Here is an 18806-nt window from a genome sequence, read left to right as displayed (position 1 = left end):
ACCCCTCTCTCTTTTCCATACTCTGTTCACCTTCAGTGGTTGCAGAAAAGCAGCATTACTTCCTGCTTGGCATCTCTCACATACAGAATCTCTACAAATATAGATGTGTATCAAATGGCTATATGTAGAAGCGAACAGGCCACATGCTACTTCCTGTCTTCAACTTGCACACACACAATTTGACTAGTTAAAGCAAAAGCTCATTCCTGAGCACTGAACAGCTTTTTATTTCTAAGTGCTTAAGAAATTACATGTTTACAAAAATTAAGACTATCTGATCCAGCATTTCAGAGACAATTGGTTTGACTTACCATCATTGGGGACTTTTTACAGAAATATTGAGGATAGAACAGCGTATAAAAGTCTGGAAGCAACTCCTCACGCTCTACCCGTAAACACTGACCACAATGATGCAAGACTAATAAAATGTTTTTGAGTGGAGAACGCTCTAATGGGGAACTGGGACATTTACAGGAATAAACAAAGCTTTCTGATCAGTAACAATGGAAACTTCTCAGGTGATTTGCTGCTATGCACTGTATTAGTGGTCCGATAGGTCAAGTTTGATTGCCTAGTACCGGGAATAGTCCAGAGTTGCTGTGGTAGGGTCTTTGGAGGCCAAGAGCCTGACGGATTGTGCCATAGTGGTAGCCTTACAGTCACTTCCTGGAAGGGGAACAATGAGCTGACATTCTATCCTGCTTCCTTCTTCCTGGAAAAAAATGGAGCATAAATAGTTAATACCACACCCCAGCTGATAATGGCGTTCAGCAGTGTGTGTGTCTGGCCCGGGGAGCCGATGGGAACCTTCTGAATAGGTTAGAACAGGAATGTCCTTTGTCCCTTTCTTGAAAAACGGCTTCTTGATCTCACTGGAAAATGTCATGAGATCATGGAAAGAAGAAATCACAAGAAGTTAGAAAAGGACAACCACAGTCCTTTGAGAGGCTGCCTGAACTTGCATCCAGCTACGCAATTATGTGACGTCAGCCAGACACCTCTGAACTTTGCGTCGTCTTTAAAACAATACTGGAAGGAATATTGAGAAGGCAGTTTACTTTGAGTTTTAAAAAGGCAGGTCCTGTGTTTCTGAGGCTTAAAGAGATATGAATGGAAGCCTGGAAGCATCTTTCCATAGCATTTTGAGCAGCTCTTATCTTCAGCTGTTCTCCTTCAGCCACTTCTCAGCTGATTTACTCAGTAAGGAAGTTTAGCAATTAAAGACTCTTTTAATGCAATCGGTAATTGAAATTAGCTTTGCCCCCTTCACACTTGATTGAAGCACTAAAGAATATGTATCATCATAGTTACAACTCCCTGAAGGATCTTAATTAAAAAAGGGCTTAAAATCAGCTTCAATCAACATGCTCTGCCAAAGTTAGAAAGGTTTTGGTTATTTCACTGTCTTTATTTTTTCTGTGCTTTCCTGACTGGCGAGTGAGGGAGGCTTAGTTTGGCACAACTTATGTCACATACCTCCATGCAACAATTTAGCAACATTTGCATTGCTTATGCTGCCGATATAAAAAAACTGCTAAGCTAAGCAACTGGCTTCAGTTTCATATTTACCGCAGAGACATGAGAGTGGAATCTATCTTCTTATCTAACTCTCGGCAATAAAGTGAATGAGCTGTTGGATGTTTCCCAAAATGTCCAACCATTTATTTATTTAATATTTATTTAAATAGGGACAGTTATGTAGCTTAAACTAATGTCACTCACCACAGCATTTATAGCCTAATCTAATTTGCAACTTAAGTTACACTCTTAATAAATAACTCTTAAAGATGTTTTTTTCCCTAACTTTACATTTTATTGTTGCTTATTTAGTCAATTTCCTTACACTGTTCATCTGTTTATCAACCTCCCTGCTCAGGGTCAGAGGCGCCAGCATTGATTTTGCAAATGGTAAGATGAGTGAGAGACGCTGAGTATTCAGTAACATATAGGGACGGAGTGTGTCTCACACACCATTGTTGGTGTGACACACAGTATCTTTAAATGTGTATGTGTGAGAGCGTGTGTGTCTGGCTATGTATTAAAACTGTTGTCAGAGCCCTCTGAGTGAAGACACTGATAGCTCTTCTAGCTCATTCTTGGAATTCTTTCCAATGGAAACAATCCCGTCGCTGATCCCAGTGTGTCAGCATAGTCTGACCTGCCAACCCCTGAATTCTCCCTGACTCCCAACTATAGTCCATATTAACGCTGTTTCACTGTCACCCCTCTACACATAAACTCACACCATGTACCCATAAGCCGTAACATAACCCCTCTCTCTTCAATCTGTCATGAGGAGAAAAATAATGCTTATCCGATTAACTGTTTTTCCACTCCCTCGACTCATTTTACTTTTCTTCTCCAATGTAGTTGTTTTCTTGTTCTTTCTATTTTTTGCCCTCCCAGACTTTTATAACATTCTGTTGTTTCAGCACGTTTCCCATACTTATATGACGGTAGATATGTACTCTGCATTCCCACAGCGTAGGTTATGTAAGTTAACATTTCATTGTAAACAGTGCTCCTGTTTCTATAACCTTGCTATTTTAGTGCTGCAACCTTATTGTATAAGCCACCAAGGTTGTGTGTTTGTGCAAAGCTTGCAAAGGGGCACATGTGCACGGAGGTTTTATGTATAACCGTGTCTGTTATTATGAGTGCCATGTGCGTAAGGGAAAGATTCTTTTCCCATGGTTCCTCAAGTGTGAGAAGAAAGTATAGCTCTCAGGACATGAAGTAAAAATCTGCTAGTTATTTATAACCTGTCTGGAGACGGCCCACCAAGCGTAGACACATATCTGGCACTGTCAACAAGGGAAGAGCTAGAATAAGATACACTGAGAGACGTACAACAAGGAGGGGGGATTAAAAGGTGAAGGGGTCAGGGAAGGAAAACGAAGGATGATGAGGAGGTAGAGTATAAAGAACACCTGCCCTGTGACCATTGCTAGAATATAACTAAGTACATTCATTTACTCAAGTACTGTACTTAAGTACAATTTTGACGTACTTGTACTTTACCTGAGTATTTACATTGTATGCTACTTCATACTTCTACGCCACTACATTTTGGGGCAAACATTTTACATTTTAGTGCACTATATTTCTTTGCTAACTTTATTTACTTGTTATTTTACACATTCAGCCTAATAATACAACATATAAATCAACTAATAAATTACTATCTGTTATTATTATAGATTAAGCTACCCAGAAGCATATTAGATCATATTAATAATGATAATATTACATAATAGCTGTTAAAATCTGATAAAATACTAAACTAAGATCTGAATACTTCTTCCACCGCTGACTGTGACATGGATAAATCACAGGTTGGAGACTGCCCGTCTCTCTTTGTGGCCAACTCAGATAAGACTTGATAAGATAAGGCAAAATGCAACCGTAGCAAAAAGGACATTTGTGAACTTGCGTGTCCTGACCCTCATAAAATGAAGTGAACTTTCCCAAATTACACTTCAAACAGCATGGATGGAACAAATAAAAAAAAGTCAATGAAGTAACTCATTTTCTTGTATTCTGTCCTTTCCCTGAAGATATTTGACATTTGAAAACCCCACAGCGCCATGTGATACACCACTCGAGAACAGAGGATCACAAAGTAGTGATTGCTTTTCAAACACAGCAACACCATTAATCAGAGTCAAGCATACTCATTACTCTGCCAAACTGCTGTCTGTACCTTCAGGTCAACAAAGCAGCCTTTGAAGACATAACGCAACAGCAGCGCTCACAACCCTGCAGCACATATTTGGACACATGACTCTTAGCACCCAAGGGCCCATCCTTTGTTTAACAGGGCGGTGTAAAGTACAGCTCCAACTCATCCTCAAGGTTTTAAAGCTTTGATCAATACAAGTCTGCGGGCATCTGCTTCTTACTGTAGTTGTGTGTGGTAATGTGCTAAGCCACAGGTTGCTGCTCTTCCATAGGCTGTTGTTGATATAAATAGACAGCTCATGGCCCCGCCACTCTAATCCTTATTGCATGGAGACCAGGGTGGAAAAAGAGAGAGGGGGGGATATAGGACCAGGACATAGCTGCATGCAGAAATGAAGATGCTAAACTGGAGTTACAGTGCTGTTACAGGTGTGAGGCCGAGACATGTTGTGCAGAGGAAGTGAAGTGAAAGAGAAGACGACTCAAGTTAAATCATCCACGTCCGCTCTTTGAACTACCACGAAAGAACAAGAGGTCATTAGAGGCAAGAATGTTTTAAAAAAACAAACTAGAAGAGTTATTTTTCTCTCTCCAATAAAGCCTTGTTAAAGTGCTATCAATAGACTGAACATAAACCAAAACACAGTGTACAATGCCCGTGGAAAGTCACTTTGTTTCTCCCACATGGATTTAAGTGGAATAGCTTGTCTAACATGAATTAATGTTGTTGGTCTCCACGTTTATCTGTTGCATGTAACTTGGCTTACCTCCCCTGTCGTTTTTATCAGCAAACATAGCTAGTGTACATGTTTTATGTTTTTCATGGATTAAAACGACTGTGATTCTTACCAGAGAGCTTAGATATTTGGAATTCTCAAAGGGGATATGATTAGGAGTACCTGATCAAATTGCTTTTGCTAAATTATCTCGGACAAGCGTCGTTAATCATGTGGACGTGCTTCTTTTTTGAAGGTGAGTTGGCACTAAACTGAAAAAATGAGAGGTTGTTTCAAAGCAAAGTTTTTTTTCCGTTCCCCTCTGAAGTGATGCGTTGACCCTTGAGAAGTTTATACTGAGAAAGCTATACAGTTCACTCAGTCTCTTAGATAGAGTGCATGCCATAGGGAGCAGGTCATGGAAAAGTCTTGAGTTTGACTAAGTGCACTCTCTCTTTTGCCTTGTCTGTCAGTCCGTCACCACACACACACACACGAGAGAACATGCATGCTCGGATACGCTCAGACACATCGACCAATCTGTGCGTACACACACACACACACACCCACACACATCACTGAATGCTGAGGTAATTTGTAACAGTAGAACACCTCATAACTGTGGGTAAAAGAAACAAATGACACATGTGAGGATTTATACTACTTTAAAAGGCTATGTTGGGGGACTCAGTCAAGAAGTATATGACCAATACCATGCTTGAGATTTGAATGAGTTATGACATATTATTAACATGGGGATGTTGAACATCGATCTAGAACATTGCATGAGCAAAACCACTCGAGCTCTGAAAAGAGGATTAGTGAGCACAAAAGTACTTACAGAAATGAACTTTCCGGGGCAGTTAATTTCAGTGAAACATAATTTTAAGACATTTATGTCACTGCAAAGGTTAAACTTCCAGAAATTAAGTAGGCTATGAGGTTGAAATCTGTTGAAACAATGTGAAGCCTGTACTGGATATTTACTCTTGAAACACTTCAACCAAAGGGCATGAAGATGGAGTATATTGTTGTAGCCACGTCATGTTCATTGTTAACCTGTAAGAATAGTTATAAATAGTCATTTAAATGATGATTAAATTAGGTTTTTTGGGGGGATTGCCGACTTTATCTTTATCTCAAGGTACATTTTGAGGTATTTGATCTTTACTTGAGGATTGCCATGTTATGCTCTTCTATCTCTATTATTTTTAGAAGGTACATTAATTTGACAGCTATGGTTACAATTTAATTTTTATACATGATGCAATACTACAAATGTATTTATCAAACATTATAAAGAAGCTTGCTCCACCTTTGCCAGCTGTAACATTACAATTCAGCTAAGACAGTTAATACAATAATAACAAGCACATCATATGATAACACTCACAGAGTCCATTTTCCTCCATAATGATCACTTTTACTTTTGACATTTTAGGCTACTTCAACGTCAGTGAGGTTGACTTATTTTAAGAAGGACTATTTTTACATTGTGGTATTAGTAGGCCTACTTTTACATTGTTAAATATTTAGTTCTTCCACCACTGGCACTTGCACCACTAGTGCATGCATGGATTCTTCTTTCCCCCCATTGTCGACCTTTGCACCTCATACAAGTGCATCTAGTTTGCTGCTACTTCAAATATAAACACAAACGTCAACCATAGTCGCTATATGCATGTGAAATCTACAAAACATTATCAAATGTTGCTCCACACGCTTTGTGCGCGGGTGACTGTCACCTCCTCGATGAATGTAGCTTGCAAAAACAGCACACCCTGTTGATGCCTGGGTGTAATGACAGGTGAGAGGTAACAAGTTGAGAGGTCGTGTTAGCAAAACGTTAAGGCGGCTACACTTTTGCTGCAGTCATAGTAAGTAAAGGCACCCTCAGAAAGCGAAGTTATCTTAGACTAATATCCGGCGAAAAAAACGTTGGTTGGGAAAACGGTCCGTGAGCGAGCGTCAACGGGCGGCACCTTTGAGGGCTAGCTTAGTAACGCAGTTGTTGACCAGCTTTCGTAGTTAGCTAACATTAGCAAGCTGCTAGCTGGCTCGCAAAGTTGATATGTCGCAACCAAGTGCTTGGACTTATTGGAGCTAACATTACTACCTCACTTAAACTGAAAGTAACTTTGATTCTGGAGGAGAAACACGAAAGGTGGGTATGTATGTCATGCGACAGTATGCAATATCTATTCGACCGTAGTTAGTGCATTACCAGCTCTGTTAAAATGAGCAGGATAACGTCAGCTAACGTCAGCTAGCTCCTGTTTAATGAGAGATTTGGCATGATAAGTTAGCATTCATGTTGTTGTTCGTGTCAGCCTCGTTGTGAGTGGCACACCAGACTAAAGATAACCTGCACTGACAGCAGGTAGCTTTCTCTCATTTCCCAAACTATACGTGAACGTTATAGTGTCACCTACGGGGAGAATGGTACCAATGAAGTGTCCTTTATTTTGAATGGTAACGCTAAAATACCGTTGGGTATTGTTTTGGTGACATTTACCCGCCTGTAAGGTACAATTGTGTGGGCACCAAAGAGCACGGACCGACATAACGGAAATATTATAACATTAGCTTTTCCATCAGCCAATCCATTATGACTCCACATCATCTCACCATTATTTATCTGTAGGTTTGTCACTTATTTGCATGCAAGGCTAGGGGTTAAGTAATTATTTACAAAGCAACATGCCAACCGAAGGGATGATTATTTACAGACAGAATATGCAAATCATGTTGGGGCATGTCTGTGTCAGACTTTTAAAATGAAATGTTGACTAACCCGTGTTGTCTTTCTGGTTAAAGTCCTTTGCTCTTTCTTTATCCCACCCTGAGCTCATGGAAAAATGTTCGCACGTTATATAATTAACGACTTATTGGTCTTGATTAATGTGCATTAACGAGGCGTGGTGCATGTATTCCGTGTTTCCTATTTCTGGATGATTTTAATATCAGATAATACCCAGCATTATTGAATTAACCAATATGGTGGAATTGGGAAGGTCCACAAAGCAGCCACTTAGATGCACCTTGCTCCCAAACTCATTACTTATCCACAGACCTTTTGTAGAGCTGATAACAAACCCCAACTAGTTCAGACCGGTATACACTGAGACTATCAATAATAAATCGTAATTCATCAAAAATGTGTTCCTGATCTAATGAAACGTCTAGTTTACACTAATATTATTGTCATGGTTGTTGGTGGCAGAAGCTATATTGCATTTATTTCCCCACCTGTGTGCTATCAGTATGCAACAAGACATATTACCCACATTGCCTGTGCTTGAAACTGGTGGGACACTGAAGGACATTTTTGCGCCAGAAAACCCAATTGTCAAATTTGTTGACATTGAACAACTCCCCCTGTTAAGTCCTCTATATTTTATCCCGTTATCCACATAGGTTTTAAAGCTTTGTCCAGCTCACTGTGTCCTCCAAATGAAAAGTGTTTTTCATTCCTCCTCGCTTAAGTGCGTCCTTTTTCATCTACAACAGTGAAAGAGCTTGGTTGCTCTTGGTATCATTGATAGGTGTAGATTGAGTGAGTTGGTTAAGCACTGTTAGATTTTGACCAGTTATTTTCTTGATGCATCTAATGCTTATTTTTTTTTCCATTTAGTCTATCTGTTTGTCAAAATTATATTCAAAATAGATGTAAGGGTTTCTGTTAAACTTGGGAACTATTTAGAGATTTCCAAACCTTGTATTTCATTTGTTTTCAAGGTCAAGTAATCAAATCAATGTTATAGATTAGGGACAGTGTTTTTGGGTATCACAGCAAGTTGGAGAGTTGTTCATTCTTTCTCTACAAGTGCCTTCTAGACCTGCACCTAAATCTATTTGCAATCTATTTGCATCTATTAAAATGTTCCCCTCTCTTTCTTTTCCTCTCTGTCTGTTTCTTAACACACACACACACACACACACACACACACACACACACACACACACACACACACACACACACACACACACACACACACACCACCTAAGCTCATTGTTTAGCCCAGACATGCTTGACCTCTTCACTCTACTCTTCCCTGTTGGGATGTCTGGTCTTGGCTTAAAGTAAGGAATGCAAAATGATTGCCAAAGAATTCAGACTTGGACTCTGTGGAAGAGTATGCTTTGCATTGCGTGTGGTGGTGTGTTTTGGGGGGAAGTGCTTTCAGGATCATTCCTATCTTGATTAAATAAAATGTTAAACCAACCCAAATGGATGGTACTAAATGAAAACACAAGTGGTACTTGTTTTGTACGGAAACATAAGTGTTTTCATGGATGCCCTATATAAATAGTGTTATGTCCCAGGTGTTCATGCCAAGCGGAAGAAAAACATGTTTATTTAACACTTAAATGTCCATAGTTCCATTCACTTCTCCCTGGCTTTCAGTGTGTCATGCCTTTTTTGCTGTATGTATGAACATGCTCTTCTGTTTGTTCCAGGAGCCACCCAAGGGTGTGCTTTTCGTGTGTGTTGGGACACAGCCTAATTGTGCTGATCAAGCGTGTTTTCTTACCTCTCTCGTGCCTCACATTTTCCGTTGTTAAAACCCGTAACCCTTAAACCCTTATTGCCAACATAATGAATGACTTGCATCTTTTAAATACACTTTCAGCCACTTTGCTGCCGTGAGACTTGCTGTGTCATGGTGCCGCAGAGGGTGTCAGCGAAGGCAAGATGATGGGAGTGTTGGGGGCAGGTAGTCTGAATAAAGGCTTGTGTAATCATAACAGTAATTAAGGTCTAACGTGTAAACCACAGTTCAAAGAGAAGAAAATACCTGTTGGATGAAATGGCTCCTTGTAGCATCAGCTAAGACTCCCTGCCTCAGCAAGGTCAGGTTTTAATCAAATCAGGACTCCCTGTATTTTCCCTTTTAACCTTTTTATCTCAGAGGACTTTCTAGTAATTGACTTGCTCTAGTGCTAAGATTAAAATTAAGTAATCTTATTCTTTGTTTAGGTTGTTTAAATCCTTTCTAAAACAAGCATGCCGTTTGTCACCAGTGTCCTGCTTCTTATTTAAATTGTCGCACAAACTAGATCCAGATACAACGTACCCGAATCGACCCTTTTTACTGTTTTTCACAGATTTAAATCAAGGTTATCTACATAACCCTTCATCACAAGAGTCTCAGCATGTAGCAAGTGCAGCACATCAAAACATTTGTGTGACTTTCTCAAGGGCACGTAGGGGACAAAGTTTCTATTGACAGAGTGTTATTCATTTACGTTTGAATACATGGAAAGAAATTGTTTGTTTGGATTCTTGAGTTGACTTAACTTGGTGGTTATTTGGATATTGTTTAAAGTCCCTGCACACTTACACAGGTCTTTTTAAACTATTCTGGCTACTCATGTTTGGTGGAGGCATACTAGGAATCGCATAAGCCCACCAAAGTCCATGTACTAATAAGGTGCAACAAAGTGAACAGGTGAGCGGGAGATTCCAGTCAAGCACACAATCCTGAGGAGAGGTCTAATCAGGCAAACTAAGTGAAAACACCTGTGTGCATGTACTATATGTAGGGACATGTTCCACAAGTGTAACATTACCATTGAAGTGGTCACCACTGATGTCAATGAAATGAAAAGCCATCCTCATTGGCATGTCCAGATGAGCCCCTTTAAACTTATCTAATATGTCATGGACAATTGAAGGTCCTGTTACTTGGTTTCGAATTTCAGAAGGATTACAGGCTGGGTTCACTTCCCTCAGGGATCTAATGACCATATTTCTGCTATTTTTGCAGCTACCGTTCCGAACATGCTTAACCATGCTTAGTCATCTCAGTCTACTTAAATGGTTTCTATTTACGTTCATCCAGAACATTGGTGTGTATGCAGTTTATAGGCCTATGTGTTAAAAATAAATAGCCTAAGCATGTGTTATGTAATTCCTACATATGTGTGAATGATAATTGGTTTACAGGCTTGTGATTAATCATGAGCATAATTATCAAACCAAGGATGTAATCAAATCATTCATGTCTTTTATCAAAGCACACTAAAGTTTAAGCTTATCAGTTCAATTAGTGTGTTATTATGTAACTTTTTCCATCAGTTCCACTCCTAATAAAGATGATGGTCATTGCTTCAGGTGCTGTTGTGCTCTTCTAACACAGAAGTGGATCTTTTTTTTAATTTTATTTTGGAGACAGGAGTCCTGTGAAGGTGTTACCAAAAGCAATTCTTTTTTAATTACCACAGCTACTTAAAGCAGATAAGCTGGACTGAAAATGTCAGGTAGGAGTGAGCAATATGGATGAAATCCTCTGTACCGGTATATGTAATTTCTATACTTTGTATTTATGAAACAAATATTTAATATTGTCCTGCTTTTTAACCTGCAATATTGTCCCATGGTATCGTCATATCGCCTACACCTCCATGTTATAGAAGCTCAATTGTGAAAATACAGTTACACTTCAAAGTTATTGTGGATTTAGGCGGTTTATTTTACCACTGTTTATGCCACTGTATAGACTGAATCATTTTGAAGCCACTGCCACACTTAGATTTAGTAACTGTGCACCCACAATGTGTTACCCACAGTCAGAAATGTTCCCCTATTTACATTCCACACTAGGAATGTCTGCCTTGGATTTTCCACTGTTTGTGGGAAAATATGTCAGAAGAACAACAGAACAGCAGTCCTTGCTATTGATGAGAATGTCGATAATCCCATTTGTTTCATGTTACAGTTGCTACTTTCCACAGTGGAAATCCAAGTCAGGAATTAATTCCATAAACGTCATCATTTTGTATTCTTAATGCAACAACATCAGCTCACGCTTTGACTGCTGTTATTTATTCAGACTCATATTCAACTCATCTTGTCTCCATCTCTCCACAGATGGCTGTGTCGGTGCGTGGCCTGTACTTTGTGGTGACCCTGTTTTTGGGGAGCTTCTTTGGAAGTGTCTTCATGCTGGGTCCAGTTTTGCCCCTCATGCTGCTGTCTCCTGCTTGGTACCGCTGGATCACCGATCGTGTCGTCGCCACCTGGCTCACGCTGCCTGTGGTGTGTTCACCAGCTTAGCCTTTACTTAGCCTACTAATGAGCTTGCCAAATAAGTCTTAAGTTATTTGTGTTTGACACAGTCACGATCATCTACGTCATCTCAAGCCTTATTCATGCCTCTGTGAAATCAGATCTAATTTTTTTTAATCAGAAGTAAACTTCATTTATTTTGATTGCCCCCGAGAACAGTTATGCAAATCTTGTTTACAGTGGCCGCATTATTTATTTTTTCTCATTCTCGTCTCTTAAATTTATCTTACCACATTTCCTCTTCCCAGCCCCTCCTCTCTCCTTCTACATCTTTTTCCAATGATCATTCTTGTGATCTTCTACCTTTCCATTTTTCTCTCTCTCACTGCCCTTTCCATTCTTCCCTCTCTTGTGCTACTTCTTCATCCTCCCTCCATCCTGGCACCTCTCCCCTCTGTAGTCCTTGTTGGAGCTGGTATTTGGGGTGAAGGTGGTGATTACGGGCGATGGCTTCGTTCCGGGAGAGCGAAGTGTGATCATCATGAACCACCGTACCCGTCTGGACTGGATGTTCCTTTGGTGTTGTCTGCTCCGGTACAGCTACCTCCGTCTGGAGAAGATCTGCCTCAAGGCTGCACTGAAGGCTGTGCCTGGCTTCGGTGGGTATGCACTGGACGCTCTGCTCTTTACTGTGCACACACACAGACTTGCACACCTATGTGTAGCATAATATAATATACGGTTTGCAAAAGCATGCAAAGATATTTACTTTTAATAGATAGCTGGATCTAAATAGAGAGGAACAGTATAATGCAAATTCAAAGCAGTATAATGGTATGAAAAGAATCTGTTATTTAGCTTATCCTCATTGATATGAATGGAGTGGACAAAATAATAGAAACACCCGTCGGTATAATGCAATACAGCGCCAACCTCAGCCTCCTGAATGAAGTTGAATCAACACTTCTTTCAAACAGTTTCAACAAAAACTGAATATAGTAACCCTCATGAAGGTTGAATTTATTGCAGGACTGTATTAGACTTTGTTTGTTTTAGCTAATAGCTAATAAACTGATGTATAGTTTAATATAACCAAAGTAAGAAGACGCTGGTGTGACAAACGTGATATCCAGAGGGAGTGTGTGAAAGAACAGAGGTACTCTGATGGAAAAGGCCCAACGTCAGATGCTTTTCCAGGGAAACATTGAAAAGTTCAACCGAATTAGTTAAGCATGAGAAATAATCAATTACTCATGTAAAGACTTTGTTTGTCTTATCCAGGCTGGGCAATGCAGGTGGCCTGCTTCGTCTTTATTCAGCGAAGTTGGGAGGATGACAAGAAGCACATGGGGAACATGCTGGACTACTTCTGTGACATCAGAGAGCCCCTGCAGCTGCTCCTGTTCCCGGAGGGCACAGACCTCACTGGTAAGAAATAACCAATGCAACACCCCGTCCATTCATGGGACGATTTGCCCACATTTCAGTATTTATTCTCGCAATATGTTACCCACCAACCAGTTTCCAGAGCTCAGTGTGGCCCCACACCTGTCTAACACCTTTGCACTGACACTGTTATGCAAACGGAAAAATCCATTTCTGCAAGAATGCTCTGATCTTTCAATCCAAGCAACAGCGACACCAGAGTCTAAAGCCCTTTCAGACCACAACTAAACCAACCAACGTCTTGAGTAGCTTTACTGAGGGAAGCTTAACTTCTCTTTGCGTATCATGATGTCATGAGGGGTCCATTAAAGTTGCATCATAATTGGCCAGTATTTTTATGGCTTTGAAGATCGTTTCACTTTTGGTGTTGGGTTTGTGCCTCAGCATGCGTGTGTCTGCATGTGCACACACGCCTGCATGTAAGCCTCTTAAAACTCGAGGCTTAATTTGACGCAAACAAGGAGGTGAATACGGCATGCTCTGACAACTAACGCAGAGGTTGTTCTGTTTTTTACTCTTGGCATGCATACAGACCTCCATCTACAGCAGGGGTGGGGAACCTTTTTCCTATCGAGGGCCATACTAATTATTGAACTCATAACCTCTGCAATGTCATTTCACCTTTCTTTTATGCCGTGCAAAAAAGTAACTTTTTTTATCCATGTATCTTTCTGTTTTATGAGAAATCAACAATCCTTTATTAGACCCACAACGGGGAAATGTATCTTGTCACAGCAACAGAACATATGAAGTAAAGTGACAGTACACAATAATTAAATAGAATAAAAAATAATATAAGTGCCAAGTGGTTGATAGAAAATAAAGTGAGTATTGCACATGGCAGTGATAACTGCACAGCAGTGGTGGAACAGTCTGTTCTTGGTGTGGTGGTGTACTGATCTATCTCTCCATGTTTGTATGTTCCGCTCTACAGAGAGCTGCTTGTTGGGCCAAACTCCGCTGAAGAGCGTTAACTTTATCCAAACACACTCGTCCTTTCAACTCGTGCAGTTTGGTATGTTTCGTGTTAGAATGACGCTCGAGATTATTTTTCATCCCCCCCCAAACTAGACACACTGTCCTTTTACTTCCACAAAGAAATAATCGTTCGTCCATTTCTCCTGGAAAGTGCGACATTCGGCATCCACCTTTCTCTTGTTTACACTCGCCACGCTGCGTTCACCTGATGTTAATGACCGTCCTCGTTTAATATTGAAGTTTTTTTACATGACTGTGACCACGTGATGACACGTCCGCTCGTGTTGTGTTCAAGGACCCTGACCGTGGCCAGGAAAAACAGTCATTTGCCCATTTCAAATATTGTCGTCTAGTTTTTTTTTCTAGTGGATTATTTTTCCGTGCGTTTTACGAATTACCTCGAGGGCCGGATCAAATGGTCTCACGGGCCGTATATGGCCCGGAGGCCGGAGGTTCCCCACCCCTGATCTACAGGATCCGGTCCAGAGTTCACTTAAGCCCCTCTAAAGCTTGTAGAGCTTGTGTGAATTGAGTGAAAGATTGTATAAGAATGAGTAGTCACAGCTTTGCCCTCCTGGGAGAACAAGGCCTGATCGCCCTTTTGGCCCTACAGGAGGGAGCTACTGTACTTGTTACATAATTTGACTAATAAGTCATGATATAGTTTACATGTTCCTGCAACAAGCTCCTGAGGTTTGTTTGGTTAACAAACAATCATTTCCTTTGTTTATGTCCCCCTCTGGTTTTTACAAATGTGTAAGCGTTTGTCACCGGTGGATGTATTTCATGAATGTGGTCTTATCTCACATTCACATTTATTTATTTTAAAGGGTACTGTTTTTGCTATTGTATCTCTTGTAAACCAAGTTCTTTTAACATTTACTGATATTTTATTTTCACAATTAGAAATGAGTTTGTAAGGCTACTCTGTTTGTAAGCAGCTGTTAAGTTCAAAGTCAAAATAGTCACCCAATTTATTCTGCCGTGTTATGTTCTTGAATAACCTTTCATTTGATTTAAATATAATGTACAATTATTGTACTCTTATTAGAAATAGAGTAACTTGATCTGTCTAATTTTCAGGTACACCGTTTAAATAGATTATGTTAATAGTATACATGGGTATACATTTCTCTCCTTACCTGTTATATATATTTTATTGTTCCTCAATCATACCAATGTCCACATACAGCATATTTAGCATGATATACAATGTGATATGGTGATTGTGGTTGTCAGAGGTTCATTGTGTGTCTGTGTCTCTTGCAGAAAATACAAGAGCAAAGAGTGACGTGTTTGCTGCGCAGAACAACCTGCCGAAATTCGAGTATGTGCTGCATCCCCGCAGCACTGGATTCACCTTCATTGTCGACAGACTGCGAAAAGGTTCAACTGTTTCTGAAATACATAAAACATTTTATAATGAGCGGATCATTGCATGTTTAATTAGTTGGCAGTCAAACAGCAGCATTTTTGGGTGATGGGTATTATTTGGTCACAGTCATTATGGATGGAAATATAGTATCAGCAAAACCAAGGGGAAATTACATGCCATCATGAGGATTGTAATTAATCCACTGACGCCGTTTGTATGAAAGAGATCCTACCTATTATTCCTCTGTCTCAGACCTATGCCTCATCCAACTGCCAGCCATTACACCACCCCAGAGATTCTCATGTTTCCCTATGAGCTCATTCTGGCAGTCCTCCAGAGATCTTAAATACCACCTCTGGCCTGACGTCTCATCCCCCACCTGCCTTGGATGCTGAGCTCGCCACTAACTCTCCAAGCAGGTGTTATGAATCAGTGTGATGTCATCAGACTTAGCTAGTGCTCTCTCTTCTCCCTCTCTCTGCACTACCAGCTCAACCGTCTTTGTCCTCGTCCACTGTGCCTCTCTCGGCTCTATTTTTACTGTGGGAGAGCTAAGCTGTACAGGAGCTGGTGCTGGCAGGTGTCATCGTGTCCACTTGATTTTTCATTCAGCTCTATATGTGTGTGTTGTAAGGGCACTGCAGATCAATGACGATGGTATAAAGCTCATGGTAGTTTTGTAAGGCAGAGATGGGATGAGGCTCTAAGCCTCTCGATAATTAAAGGTACATGTGTAATGAAGCCAAGAGCCGGGATTTTGAAGGGTGCATAACACTGTTCCAATAACCGATGTGGAAAAGGGATAAAAAGTAAGTCTCCCTGCTGCGTCATCCATGAAACTTTACAATTAGGTGGAACTTTTGAGAGTTAAAAGTTGAGTATTGTTTTGACTGTTATTAGACTATTATATCAGCTTTTGATCAACTGTGTCCCTTTACCTAGGTGACAATCTAGATGCCGTCCATGACATTACAGTCGCATACCCCAAGAACATCCCTCAGACAGAACGCCACCTCATCCTGGGGCATTTCCCCCGTGAGATCCACTTCCACGTACGCCGCTACCCAGTGGCTTCCCTGCCCAGCTCTTCCTCCGACCTGGAGTCTTGGTGTCGAGATCGCTGGGCCGAGAAGGAGATCCGTCTGCGAGACTTCTATTCAGGCCAGCCCCGGGGCTTTGATAGGGAAGGCGTTGCACGTGTGCCACCTTGTAAGACGGAGCTGCGAGTGACTCTGATCAAAGCCGCCTCACTGCTGTACTGGAGCAGCTTCATCGCTCTGTGCTTCACCGGCCTGTGGCTGTGGTCTCCATTCAGGCTCTACTGTCTGGTCATGGTGGGAGTATTTACGGCCCAGCAGAAGCTGATTGGCGGGCTGGAGATGCTGGAGTTGGCCTGCCATCGATACTGGAAGTCCATGGCTGCCACCGTCGGAGAGAAGAGTAAGGTGCTGGAAGAGAAAATGCAGTGAGGATGGAAGACGGAGTTGACTGGACAATGACATGCGTTTCCACCTATGCTCAGCAAGGACACTGAGGACTCAGTTTTCTTGCCCTGTTCAGTCCAGAGGGCAAATGGATCCTTTTGAGGGATCCAATGCTCCATGCCTTAGAAAGGGAGTAATGAGTTCACTTCCTGGCGGTTTGCATGGCTTCAGTGGAGAGCGCTTACCTTTCTGTTGAAGAAAAAGAGGAATGTTATTTACATGTATCTGTGAATGTGGATTCAAGGAATTCATCACACATAATGCGTCACTTGCCTTTTGTATGTCTCTCCGTGTTATTTAGCTTGCATTTTTATCAGTTTATGTTGTTGGATGTTTACTGTCGTCGTTAGGTCAGAACCTCAGTATAGACATGTCATGAAACAATGCTGTTAGGATTTGTTATGCTGTTGCCATGTCTTTGAAACTTGTTTTATTGTATGCGTTGTTGCCCTTGGTTTTATATCCGTGTCATAAATTATGGAGCAGAGCCATAGTACAGACCTCATCTACATATGATGACTTGACTCTAACCAATATTCAAATCAGCACTGCAGTAAGCTGGAATAGAATGATGGGACTAGTTAAATGAATCGGTTTCGATTAGTCGTCTCTAGCTAGGAAAGAGAAGGTTTGATATATTTCCCAGAGATTTACTTAGGAATATACAGGTATATATGTGTACCATTGTTTACCTTTATTGGGTATAATTACCCTTTTATACACATTGGGGAAGGAAGTTTCCCCAGTAAGTCCTTAGAGATAACTTGTGTAATGGTGTTTAGTACTGTATAGGTTTTGAAACATGAACAATGTTTTGTTTCTGCTTGTTTGCTCAAGTAGCTTTTGCACATAAAAGCCAAAGGTGAGAAAAGCAGATGTGATTTTAAAAAGCAACCAAACAGAATGTCTTGTTAGAAAAGAGGCGCCTCTCCCACCACCGGCAAGGTTACCCACAGCTACGCTGAGGTAACACTTGTTATCATCAAGATCAAAGATCTGACTGAGATCTTGTGTCTGTACAAGCAGATGAGCTTTGTGCCCTTTCTGGGAATGAAAGGATGCCTTTTAGAGGCAGGATGTGAGTGGTGGGGCTGGGGTGGAAGAATGTCCTGTTGGTACAACATTACCCCTCGGTGTGCAGGGTGGCATAGAGAACCAGACTTGGAGTGGAAAACTGGCCATGAACTCAACCTAATCCAAAAAAAACCCTGTAATGCCCACCTCTGCCCGTGTCCCTCTCTAGAGGACTGGCATTGATGCGCCTGCTAAACTCAATTAGCAAATGACAGCTGAGAAAGCTGCTGCAATTGTGCCAAAAAAGGACAGAAATTGAAACAAGATTGGAGTGGCGCTTCGACCTCACTTTTAGCCACCGACGCTCCTTGCCACTCAATACTACTTTAATTCTGTGAGTCCGGAAACATTTGTGTCTTAGACAGTCTAGCACTTTCTGTAACACTGTGCGTTGTGTGATCTAGATGACCACTTCAACCCTATATTGTGAGACAATTGTCTGACTGAACTTGTTGTGTTTATATGAATCTAGAGCTCCCTTAGTTGTAAGTGTAAAGAGGCTGTTTCCAGTCACTGTGATTCAGCGATGTTAACAATTTTCCCATCAGCATGTCGTAGTTTACCAACACATGGTACTATATCAACATCCTCAACCCTGAACCAGCCAGAATTCTCCACGTATTACTCTTTCACCTGTGCTGTTTTTCTGTAGCTCATTTTACAATCACTCGCTGATGCTGGACCTCTTCATCAAAGTCCCTGTCCTCAGGTAAACAAGAGTCAATCTCTTACAGGAGGAAATGTATATCTAAATAAATATACTGTATAAACTCATTCCCGTTTCTCGTCATTGTTCTTACTGTACTGACTTTACTGGTAATACTGCTTGAGCTTGTGACTAATGTCATTAGATTGAACAGCAGTTTAACATGTCAAGACATTGCTGACATCATAGTGTGACGCTGTTACATTACATAGTAATTGTGACAGTGGGTTTTCTCATCTATTCATTCCACTCGTAGAACATTTCCATTACACTGACATAGTTGCTGTTGAGCATCTTGCGTATTGTCTCGGCAGCCCTTTAATCTAGACTGTAC

At 40.9% G+C, this 18806-nt stretch overlaps 1 protein-coding gene across 4 annotated transcripts; it reads left to right on the top strand.

Moving 5' to 3' along the window:
• Positions 1 to 6210: 6210 nt before the first annotated feature.
• Positions 6211 to 18540, top strand: lclat1 (lysocardiolipin acyltransferase 1). Of its 4 annotated transcripts, none has more exons than XM_029460983.1 (6): positions 6211 to 6274; positions 11272 to 11439; positions 11870 to 12068; positions 12691 to 12837; positions 15103 to 15219; positions 16151 to 18540. In XM_029460983.1, the coding sequence occupies exons 2-6, from the start codon at positions 11272 to 11274 to the stop codon at positions 16675 to 16677; spliced, it is 1158 nt and encodes a 385-aa protein (XP_029316843.1). In that variant the 5' UTR covers positions 6211 to 6274; the 3' UTR covers positions 16678 to 18540. The 4 variants fall into 4 exon arrangements, with proteins under 4 accessions (XP_029316843.1, XP_029316842.1, XP_029316846.1 ...); XM_029460982.1 differs by having other exon boundaries at positions 6211 to 6561; XM_029460986.1 differs by lacking the exon at positions 11272 to 11439 and having other exon boundaries at positions 6260 to 6274.
• The last annotated feature ends 266 nt before the right edge of the window (positions 18541 to 18806 follow it).

Source organism: Cottoperca gobio, chromosome 22 (genome assembly GCF_900634415.1).
Source record: "Cottoperca gobio chromosome 22, fCotGob3.1, whole genome shotgun sequence".
NCBI classification, from domain to species: domain Eukaryota; kingdom Metazoa; phylum Chordata; class Actinopteri; order Perciformes; family Bovichtidae; genus Cottoperca; species Cottoperca gobio.
Note: the sequence above shows the minus strand (reverse complement) of the source record. Positions and strands in the feature narration are given on the sequence as shown.

Excerpts from the sequence above, each read along its gene's own strand:
- lclat1 (XM_029460983.1), top strand. The coding sequence starts at position 11,272 with ATGGCTGTGTCGGTGCGTGGCCTGTACTTTGTGGTGACCCTGTTTTTG. Across the intron at positions 12,069-12,690 it reads GAAGGCTGTGCCTGGCTTCG|GCTGGGCAATGCAGGTGGCC; the intron begins GTGGGTATGCAC and ends TGTCTTATCCAG. Across the intron at positions 15,220-16,150 it reads TGTCGACAGACTGCGAAAAG|GTGACAATCTAGATGCCGTC; the intron begins GTTCAACTGTTT and ends CCCTTTACCTAG.